Genomic DNA, 11905 nt, shown 5'->3' with positions numbered 1-11905 from the left:
GTTGCTATCTATGTCAAGGTGGACACAAAGCTACTACTACATATATAAATAAAGGGAAAAAAAGGTGGGAACCACAATGTTGCATCTTGTTACCACAAACTGTGGTTTGCCCCCACATGTCCCCAATGTGTATGAAGAAATTAGGGTTGATTGGTCCTTAGTCAAGGTGACATATCACATTTCCAAAAGCACAGATCAATTTGACCAAGTTTTGCAATTTCATAACTGTAATTGTGGTCTTTTTTGAGGGATAAGAAATGCAAACAATGTTTAATTTGTTATGAACTAGATAGTGATGTATGAGCAATGAATTAGTACACCCTCCCTCACCTAACTTCCAACCACCAGCTCCACCAGCTATTCTCTATCAGTCACAAATTAAAAATTGCAATGGTGGTTGATTATCTAATTCTCTTCACTGATAAACGTGCAGTGTCAGAATCCTCTGAAATGAGGGAACAATAATGAGTTGCTTTCACTGTAAGTAGCATAACTGAAAACTAACATTTCACCAAATCAACAAGATTACAACTGGGAAAGTATTGTCTCTCAAGATAAATGAACTGCAAAATTTTCTCTTAAGTAAACAAAAGGGCATACTCAGAATGAAATGGTGTTGCTGAGAGATCTAACCATTACAAACAATGTAACTTGTTCTTGGTGAGATTTTGAAAATCTGCCACCAAATGATCCCACTTCCTGGCCTACATAATTATTCAGATTCCTTTGCACTTTTGCATGTTCAACTCTATGGTCATGACATGGAATTTGATTGGGTCACTGTGTATAAAGACTATTTCTCAGCAGATTCTGTGGTTATCCACAACAGCAAAACTCACATTCTGGCTACAAATTCTTGGACAGCAGCAGAACATTCTTGACAGTAAAAGAATCTGAGTAATTTCCCTTCAAATGTCTGCAATTAGTATCAGGATGAGTGGCATTGTCCATGTCACAAGCTCACTTGTTTTTATCAAGCATAGTCTCAGGAATCGCAAAATCAATTCAGTAACTGGGAGCCAGATCTGAGATTTGGAGTTCAGAATTTGGTAGCTTTAGTTTCAAGCTATGATTCTTCATGTGACTTTAATCCTTAACATCAACATCAACTGTTCTGAAGTCTTTGTTTGGTAGTCAATTGCACATTTTGTAAGCAGACTACTTACTTTTTTTTTTCTTCCTAATTTCTCATATATATATATATATATAATAAATGTTATATTGTCTCCAACCACATCATTGTTAATGATGAGCTTGAAGAATTTAAAGCGTGCAGTATCACTGCTGCCAGAGTGGCCAATACTACACAAAATAATCACAAAGAGCCCCCCATGGATTTTAGAACATAATTTCTTCAAGTTTCTTGAGGACTTGCTTTATGTTAGGTCTAACTGAGGGTGAAGGGGAGCAACAAGCCATAGCAAGTTGAAAAACTTTGAGGATGAATTCTTCTGTGACTGGAACACTATCCTCTCTGCTGTTTCTGAGAAGAATGGCAGGGTGGTATAGATCAGCAATTCTGTGTCCAAGGACTGCATTTCTCATGAAATTTGGCAAATAGAAATCCTCATCAGGAGTAGGATGCTCATTGATAGGTTCCTTTCCTGAAAGCAGTTCCAGCAAGATCACACCAAGGCTATATATATCACTCTCTTCAGTAGCATCCTTCATTTTTATGAGCTCAGGTGCCTTGTAACCCTGTGCTGCTGAACTTTCAAGCATTTCTTGTCCAGCAGTAGGATTCAGCAGAAGATGTAGGCCAGAATCTGAGATGTAGGGCTGGTAGGAGCGGTCCAAAAGGATGTTCTTAGACTTGAGGTTTCCGTGGATAATAGGCTTCTCCTGTGATGTGTGAAGATGCTCCAATCCTTTCACTATACCAATGGATATTCTGCATATGTTTGACCATTTGTAACATTCTCCATTTCCATCTGCATAGTGCACATCTTTGATCAATAAGTGAAAAATATAATGCAAAACAAAATTCACTCTGAGGTGTAAAGAGTAGGCCTAATGAATCAAATAGCTTGGTTTGGAACTTTCTGTCTAGCTATTTCATCATCACTTGCTCTTCTTAATGTAGTTACTTACTAATCTAATTGATATTTTATTAACAGATGAATGAATATCAATGCCATGAAAATGACCATACATAAGGCAATTAAAATTGAGTAGTGTTAATATCAGCATGGAAAATGTCAATGATACACTAAAAGAAGAAGAAAGATGGGTTTATTCAGTTTTCAGACACTGTAAAAGAAAAAGGTCTATTTCGTTAAAGTAACAAAGCAAACCAATAATAAAAAACCTTACACAATTCTTATACTGATTCCCTTTAAAATAATAAAACAAAAACAAGTAATACATATTCCAACACCACATTCTGTCACTACTGTGTAAAATTGATGTAACTCTTTTGCTGCACAAATATCATTTCACTTTTCTATTGAAACAACTACTACTCGGTCCATTCTAAAGTAATTTCTTTCAGATTTTTTTTTTTTGTTTGTACCAAAACAATAATCCTTTTAGCTTCTTTTAAGCTAATTTTTGTAACAGTATTCGTACACATAATTAAGAGCAATTAATGAAGAACCAGAAACATTGAAAAGAAACACAAAAATAGTTGAAAAGTTAGAGACATTTTTTACTACTAAATATGAATTAATTGAGTATATCGTAATATCTGTGTTAGAGTGAAAAAAAAAAACTCCATGTTTCTTCTATAATTCCCAAATCCCAACAAAACACTAACAGTAAGTAACAGTAACAAAAACTAAGTAGTGAATGTTTTCAAACTAAATACAGATCAAGATTTGCCACAAGCCTTCAAACCCATTATTATATTGACAAAATCAGGACAAAACACACATCCCAAAAGAAAGAAGACACACAGATTTGCTGCAAAAGCAGATAACAGAATTAGAAGTACAAAAAGGCAAGAGAAACAATTTACTTACCTCTTATGAATTGAGTAAGATTCCCATGTCTATAGAAGGGATGAACAAGAAGCTTCTCACCCCTTGGCCCAGTGTAAAACCCCAGAAGTGGAACCAAGTTAGGATGCCTTATCCTTCCAAGAAATTGAATCATCTCATCCAATTCTTCACCTCTTGCAGTGCACACTGGCCTCAGAAACCTGAGCAGCCTCACCTTGTTGCTCCTCTGCAGCAAGGCCTTATACAGTGTTCCATAGTTGGATTTTCCAATCACTTCCCCTGGAGCATCCAATATGTCACATATTGTAAGGTCCTCCCCACCTTGAAAGATCATCAAATCCTCCTTCTGAGACACCTCCTCCTCCTTGTGTTCCGAGCTTTCAATGTCCTTACTCTCATACCTTGATACTCTTTTCTTGCAATACAACACATAACCTGCAACAATCACTAACAAAGTAGCTGAAACTAGTCCAAGAACCAGTATCAACATGGAGGGTGGTTCTCCTTGTAGCACTGAAAAACCTGATCTTTCAGCACTCCCAGTAGTGAGTACTGCTAGCAACACAATTGGAAGGAATGACACACACAAGAGTCTTGGATAAATGGGATAATTAAGATCTGGGGTGTGATGAGAGAGACTGAAAGAAGCACATGTAGATGAAAAAAGTAGAGTGATTTTACATGGAAAATGATAATATTCCCATGTGGGTATATAGGACAAGGAGAAGCATGGTTAAGAGAACTTTGTGGCTGTGGAACCCAATTTTAAGATGAAGGGGAATTGAATGAGGTGGCTAAAGTATGCAATAATTGAAGCAGAAATGGACATAGGTAGTAGGAGAGAGGAATGGAGAATTTCTGGGTGGAAAATGTGGAAAAGGGTTGGAAGATACAAGCTGGAAGGAATGACTGAATGTGAATGCAATATGAGACAGATCTAAGGCATGTGATGTTATGTTATGTGATGTGAAAATACTCATTTGCCACACCACAACATCAAACCCTGCTTCTATCATTCTGGTGAGTCCTAACATTTATACTTCATAACTTTGCTGCCACAAATATCATTGCTTCATTCTGCACACAATTTGCGATGTTATGTTCATTTTCTGTCATGATAAGGTAATATCAGAATAAAATATCTATGGGCTATTCGTTTACTCTAAAATATGATGTCTTGTCACATTTTTATTCTTGAAAATTTGCTTCATAGAGTAAAAACTGAGTCTTTATAAACTGTTACTGGTTTCAACTTTTGAGCATAACTGTTTTATGCCAATTAATATATAAATGAATTTAATTGAAAGGCATTAACTTCATTTTGTAAAAAAGGAAAGTCGCCCGGGAAGGTGGCGGTAATCATTCAATTAGTTAGAGTGATTTCTTGATAATTAAGAATGCAAAAGTTTCAAGTACGTCAAAATCAATATTTTTATGTACTAAACATGTATTATTTTGTTTTGTTGTTGAATGTATACATATATACTTATAATTCTTACGTGTTAAGATTATAATTTTATACTTTTTAAAAATTAGATAAGATAGGGAATTTGAGAGTTTCAAGAAATTAGGTTGTGTGAATTTGTAAATGATTTATTTGGATAAGATAAATTATATTTATATTATTTTAACTTTTTTTTTATAGAATACTTAATTATTAGTAAATGTAAAAAATTATTTTAATATTTAATAATTTAATAATTCAAAAGATTAGTTGATGATGTTTTTCTATTATATTTTCTGAAATTATTTTTCAATTAATGTTTAAAAAAACAAATCATTTAAGATTGAAATGGATTCTTTTTACATCAATCAAGATTTATTTTCAAACTAAAACATTCTAATGTTGAATTATCGCATAATTATCTACAAATCATCATTTCAATATTGTTTCTTGATATCAAAACTCTATGACTAATTATATAGGTAACATTCATGTTCTTTTTCATAAATTTAATGAGTTATTGCCTCCTGTCGTTATTCTTAACCAATAAATAGAACAATAGTCAAAGTTCTTCGTGGTATTGACATTACATGAACTTGTTGATAAATATTCTTATCTTGGTGATCAAATTTTGGGTTCACTTATTATACCCAATTTGGCTTCTACTTGTTTCACTCTTTTGTGTGTACTAAGTACACCCATCAATGATACACCTACTTCTACTCATAGTTCCTCTGCATTAGCATCTCAATGTGATGATCACAGTCGCTCTCGCATGCTTGGAAAAGGACGTCACAAGTGTGACAACTATGGTAAGTTAGGTCACAAGATTGACAAGTGTTATGCATTATATGAATGTCCTCCTCGATCTGCTGTTGTTGTTCAAATTGATCTTTCATCACAATCACCTCCTTTGAATCCTTTTCCATCTGATATCACTAACAAATATATTATTATCAATAACTTTCTCAAATGGTATGAAGATTAACAACCTTCTAGTTCCAATGCCTTTGTAGCACGCACAAGTACATCTTTTGTTGGTCTGATTCAATCTTCTCCTCTTGGTTCTCAGATTCTCAACTTAGGAGGCACATATTGCATTACTAATAACAAATCTTTGTTTTCCTCTTTATCCTCTTCGGATAACTTGCCTTTTGTTACAAAGGCTGATGGACATAGGGTTTTAACTTGTGTTATTGAGACTGATAACCTTTTTCCTTTTTTTATCCATTGATAATGTTCTTCATGTCCATGGTCTTCTTTCAACTTGTTATCCATTAGTCTTCTAACCTATATTCTTGATTGTGTTATTTCTTCCACCAAAGATTTTGTTTTTTTACATGATCGAAGTTCGAGACAGATGATTGGTACCAGATGTGAGTTTCATGATATTTATTATCTTCATCCTTCTGCATATGTTGACATAGTTACGGAATCTCTTTCTATTTTTCGTGCTCAATTAGGTCATCCTAGTCTTGCAAATTGCAACAACTTGTTCCTAACCTATCCAAGTTACGCAATTTGGTGTTTGAGTCATGCCAATTAGACAAGCAAAGTCGTAGTTCCTTTCCTTGTAATGTCTCACAATGTGCTTCATTCCCTTCTGCCTTAGTTTCCTTTGACATTTAAGAACCTAATCGTGTTGAGTTTGATTTAGATTTTCAATATTTTGTAAATTTTATTTATGATTATTCCAATTGTACTTGGTTGTTTTTAGTTAAAAAATCTTTTTTTTAATGAAATTAAAACTTAGTTTGGTTTTTCTATTCAAACTTTGCGAAGTGATAATGACTGTGAATATCTTTTCCATTCTTTCAAACAATTTATGGCATTCTCTATCAAACTTCATGTGCTTATACGCCTTAATAAAATGGGATGGTTGAGCTCAAAAATAGACATCGTCTTCAACAACTACCAAGTGATTCAATTCAAGTGCCAACTATTATGTCTCTTTCGGGTCTATCAACTGAGTCTAACCTCCCAATTACCCTTAGTCAAGGTATACGTTCTACCTTTAATCCCTCTCCACATTATATTTCTATAAGTTATTATAGATTATCTTTACCTTTTTATACTTTTCTTTCATATATTTGTTCTATAACCATTCCAAAATTTGTTAGTAATACCTTAGCCCATCTTTGTTGGTGTTGGGTCATGCTAGATGAGCTAAGTTCTCTAGAAAATAATGGAACTTGGAGCTCATCCCATTATCGTTTAGGAAATTTGTTGTTGGTTGTAAGTGGATTTTTGCTATCAAAGTTGGTCCTAATGTTGATCGCCTTAAAGCCCATTTTGTGGGCAAAGGTTACACACAGATATTTTGGTTGGATTATAGTGATATTTTTTCTCCAATGGCAAATGTGGCTTCTGTTCGTTTATTTATAGTCATAGCTACTCTTCAACAATGGTCTTTTATCAAATGGATGTAAAAAATATGGCCTTTAGTGGAGATTTGCAAGAAGAGATTTATATTTAGCAACCTCCAGAATTTGTTACTCAAAAGGAGCTTTCTAGATCGGTATGCTGTCTTTGGAAATCTTTATATGGCATAAACCAATCTCCTAGGGTCTGGTTTGGAAAATTTAACAATGTTGTTCAACAATTTGGTATGAAGCAGTGTGAGGCAAATCATTGAGTCTTTTATCGTTACTCGAGGGTTGGATGTGTCTACTTGATAGTATATGTTGATGACATTGTTCTTACATGTAGTGACAATCATGGCATCTCCTAGATGAAACAACATCTTTGTCGCCATTTTTTGACTAAAGATCTTGACAAACTCAAATATTTCTTGGGTAGTGAGATGACACAATACGACAATGGTATTGTTATATCTCAAAGAAAGTGTGCATTAAATAATTTGAACGAATTGGGTTGATGAATTCAAAAATTTTTGACACATCCATAGATTCTAATACTAAAATCCTACTAAATCAAGGGGAGCCTATGTCAGATCCTAAGTACGAAGATTAGTTGAGAAAATGAATTATCTCATAGTTACTCGTCTTGACATTTCCTTTGCAGTTAGTGTGGTAAACCAATTTCTTAATACTCCTATGAAGATCATTAGAAGGCAATCATTCGTATATTAAATTACATTAAAAGATCTCCTAGGAAATGGTTATTATATGGTTTCAATAACCATACAAGAGTTGTTTTTTATTCAAATGTTGATTGGGTAGGATCTTATTTTGATGGAAGATCTACTTTTGAATATAATGTCTCCATTGGTGGTAAATTAATTTCTTGGAAAAGCAAGAAACAAAGTGTTGTGACAATATCTAGTGTTGAAGAAAAATATAGAGATATGATTCATCTACTTGTGAACTTGTTTGGTTTAAGCATTTGTTTAGAGAGTTACAATTTGGAGATGTGACTCAAATAAAACTTATATCTGACAATTAGACTACTCTTCATATTAGTTATAACTGTGTATTTAATAAGAAGACCAAACACATTAAGACTGATTGTCATTTCATTCGAAAAAAAGATTGTATAATGAGATATCAAGATTGAGTTCGTCAATTTAAGTGATTAGTTATTAGATATTTTTACTAAGTATTTATGGAAATTGAGAATTTATTATATTTATAACAAGCTTAGTACGTACAATTTATATGCATTAACATGAGGAAGTGTTAGATATCTTAGATTCTTATATATCTTATATTTATTTTTTATCTTCAGTTACTTATCTTTTATTATTTTTTAGTTTGTATTTTTAGCTTAGTTCATATATTTTTATTATAAATAAAATATCTTTTATATGTATTTTTTACACAAGAGAAATTAATCTCATACATAATTTTTTAGTATACTCAATCAGAACAATTTAAAGTACAAATATTTTTGAAGAGATAAAAACAAAGACAAGTATGAAAAAAAAGTTTAATCATTTAGATTGTCTCTATTTTTGTAGGTTTTTCTCAATTAGGTCCCAATATTTTAAAACGTCTCAATTTAGTCCCTATTTTTGCAAAATTGATTCAATTAAGGGCTTCCCTTTAAGTTTGATGGATGACGTTAAAATTGGGTATGCGTGGCATCCAGGGTTCGCTGAGGTGGCATCCAGGGTTCGCTGAGGTGGCACTGTGTTCTGAGGTGAGTTGGTTTTGTGACATTTTATAATTAAATTTGTTTGGAAATAATTGATGATGACAAAACGCAACGTTTAAATAACTATTATTTGCCAAAACCAAAACTTTCGTTTTGAGTGTGGAACATTGCAGAATAAAGGGAAATTGCGAAATTAGGGATTTTGGGGGAAATTAGAAACTCAGAAGGGATTTCAAACCCTAAGTTCGAAGAGGGGAATAGGTGTGTCTGAGGAGAGCGGGGTTGGTAGTAGTGGAACTTGTTGAGGTTGTTTTTGTGCGACGATGTTGAAGACGATTTAAAACCCTAAATTGTTTTTGTACAGTTTAGTGCTGAATGTGAATTTGTTGGAACTCGATGTCGAAGGACCATTCTTCTTGTTCGTCGAGCTGCAATTAACACTAAAGAAATTAATTGAAAAATACCTGTCATAACTTGAAACCACTACAAGAAAAATGGTAATTATATACGGATTTTTATATACGGATCAAAATCCGTATATAATGGGAAAATTATATACGGATGTTTTATACGGATCTGGATGATGGTCGTACATACGGATTTTCCGTATGTAATGGGGGGACATTTTTATATACGGATTATCCCACTGTAATTGCCGTATGTAGCATTGGCGCGTTTACTTCAGAGATCTGACCCTCATTTTCGAATATCCTCACTGTTGAGTCCTAACCCTTTCCCCCTTTCTCTTCTCACTCTCGAGCCCTAACATTGTGCTTGCACTCTCTTCTTCTCTCACAACACTCTCTCCAGGCCTAAACTAGTCCGCTTTCCCTCGCACTTCTTCATAGTCGTTTGACGGGAAGCGTAACCTCGCACCTGCGTTGTCCTTGCCTGAGCTCACAGTCGTTCTCCTTCCGTGAGCTAATAGTCGTTTGACGGGAACCGTTTCTTTCCTTCTGCCGAACCACCATTCTCCGTGATTGGAGTCATAGTTTTCCCCGAGTCGAACCGTAGTTGTCCTTCTACTCGAACCCGGGTGAGTAGTGGAAGCTATGATTCTTTAATTTTTTTTTTCGTTTTGCTCTGCTTGTTGTTATGCTGAGCAATTTTTGATCGTTGTTCTTTGGAGGTTTGAAATTGCGATTAAGGAAACCCTAAGTTGGTTTCGTCGATCTGGAAGATATAAGTTGGGGCTGCCATTGTCTTCTACACCTGGTAAGTTTGAATTGTTTAGATTTAGGTTTGTGTTAAACCTTCTAGATAACAAGCACAATCTAGTTTAGACCAACACAACTAACCCTTTCTCTTAGCAAGTTCAACATGTATAATATCTTCGGATGTGTTATTGATACTACATTTTTTAATTTATTTTGTCTTTTATTTGTGTAATGGTCCCTTGTTTTTGTAAACTTAATTGGACATATTCACGTGCCACCTGATCCACCTCAATGGACACTGGATTCAAGCAAATTACTCGGATCATTCAGTGAGAGAACTAAAGTCGTAGTACTGAACAGGTTACAAATTTCACAAATTCATAATTGCCTCTACTTTAGATACACTTAATCCCTATCTTGGGAAGCCTGATTACTCAGATTAGTTCCCTTGATATTCTTCAATTCAACTAATAGAATACCGATTGATTCTATGAGTACTGTAGACTTCCTTTCTAAAGTAGTATAAGAAACAATAAATAAAGATTAAAAAAAGGAAGCTAATAAGAAACAATATTTGTTTATCTTTGAAATGTTGAAACATCTTCCAATTATAATGTATATTCATCGGCTATGTTTTCAAACGAATTATCTGTGTCATCATGCACAACAAATTGGTATTAACTAATTTTTAGGTTCTTTGTCATTTTTATTTCTTTAATGTTTAGTGGACTTTGTTGAGGACGAATATAGTTACCAGGGGCCTATTTATTAAGAAGGATTTCAATTATTGGTTAGACTAATCAGAAATTTAATCAGAAATTGGTATGGATGAAAAGCCTTCATTCGTACCAAATCCAGCATGTAAATCAATAACTCACTCAAACTATATTTCTGAGACATGCTTCTAAGTAATAAACAAGTTTTAAGAACTTTGTGATAGTATGGTATTGGTCAAACGAAAAGACGTATGTTGCATTCAGTAATCGAAAAATATGACAGTGAAAAGAGATTATATGAACTGGAAAGTTATCTAATAAAACTTCTAAAGACGGTTGCAGACTATTGATACACTGTAGTAATCCAGACTCAACTTGTTTAGTGAAGAAAAGAGACAAGAAGAAGCATGAAACAACTAGTGTTATTCATCAGTAAAATATTCTATACAAAAGTTGGAAAGTTCATTTATATACACAGCAAAAACATAACATATATAAAAAGAAAACAAACTAACAGATTTTGATATTGTTGTTCATTATCAATTATTGAAAACTAACTATATAGCTAAGATCCCCACAGAATAATAGGTGTCTGAATTGCAGGTGGGTCTTTTTAGGTCTTGGTTACAACTTTTAGTATAAAATAAATCAGGTATATAAGACAGAATCTATACATAAGTTCTTCATTCACACTTATATATATCCTGTCACTCATTATGTTGGAGAGATATTGCATGCCTAGAATAAATGATCTTGAGAAGTGCATGTATGAATACAGATATATAAGAGTTTGTGGGATATAAGAAGTTATTTTGATATTTTTTTTCTTTTGCCAAGAAAAAAACACTTATAATAACATGTGCATATAAACATATGAGAAGTTTAAAACCTAAATAACAGTGATATTGTTGAGTTCAGGTTAAATTTGATAGGTGGAAAGTTACTATCTAATATATAATGTGTTTGTATCAGAGTATGGGGTTTTGAGTCTATATATCTTGTTTTACTTCATATGCAGCTAAGTGCATGGCATGTGATTAACTGAGCTTTATTCATTGAAATTTCACTTTTCATTATTATATGTTATTCTTCATACTGTATATTCACACATACACATTCATGTAATATATGCAAAACTATAAGGTCTTAAATTTGTTTGATGACATTGACAGAAGTTTTACCTTAGTCTGTGCTTAATGCATCTGCAGCTATAACTGTTGTTTAGTCAACATATGTCAATGATTTATTGGTTAGCATTGTTGATATTTTATATTGGAATTACTCTCCCTTAATCATATATGCAATGATAGGTGACTTAAGTGAGATTATAATATATAAATTCATTCCAAAATTATAACAATATATTTTGAGAAATCCTATGCCAATAATACCTGCTGTTTTGAGAAATCGTTTGATTATAACAATATATTGAACAGTTAAACATGTAAGAAAACCAATCCATTTCCTTGCTGTTTGACAATTTGTACACCTTCAAAATATGCATACAAAGTTGCTCCATTTATTTACAATCTCTATTGATGCAACAAGCCTCTAAAATTATTGCACAAGAAAGACTAAAGATGCTTAGGATAG

General features: G+C 33.3%; 1 protein-coding gene across 1 annotated transcript; it reads right to left on the bottom strand.

Moving 5' to 3' along the window:
• Positions 1-469: 469 nt before the first annotated feature.
• On the bottom strand, positions 470-3996 carry LOC106753554 (putative kinase-like protein TMKL1). The gene is made up of 2 exons (XM_014635368.2): positions 2961-3996; positions 470-1931 (listed from the first exon to the last, which is right to left on the bottom strand). Exons 1-2 carry the CDS (start codon positions 3427-3429, stop codon positions 1339-1341), a joined length of 1062 nt encoding a protein of 353 aa, XP_014490854.1. The 5' UTR covers positions 3430-3996; the 3' UTR covers positions 470-1338.
• Positions 3997-11905: the final 7909 nt, after the last annotated feature.

The sequence above is a fragment of the Vigna radiata genome, unplaced genomic scaffold, assembly GCF_000741045.1.
Source record: "Vigna radiata var. radiata cultivar VC1973A unplaced genomic scaffold, Vradiata_ver6 scaffold_137, whole genome shotgun sequence".
NCBI classification, from domain to species: domain Eukaryota; kingdom Viridiplantae; phylum Streptophyta; class Magnoliopsida; order Fabales; family Fabaceae; genus Vigna; species Vigna radiata.
Note: the sequence above shows the minus strand (reverse complement) of the source record. Positions and strands in the feature narration are given on the sequence as shown.

Excerpts from the sequence above, each read along its gene's own strand:
- LOC106753554 (XM_014635368.2), bottom strand. The coding sequence starts at position 3,429 with ATGTTGATACTGGTTCTTGGACTAGTTTCAGCTACTTTGTTAGTGATT. Across the intron at positions 1,932-2,960 it reads TCTTACTCAATTCATAAGAG|ATGGAAATGGAGAATGTTAC; the intron begins GTAAGTAAATTG and ends TGCACTATGCAG.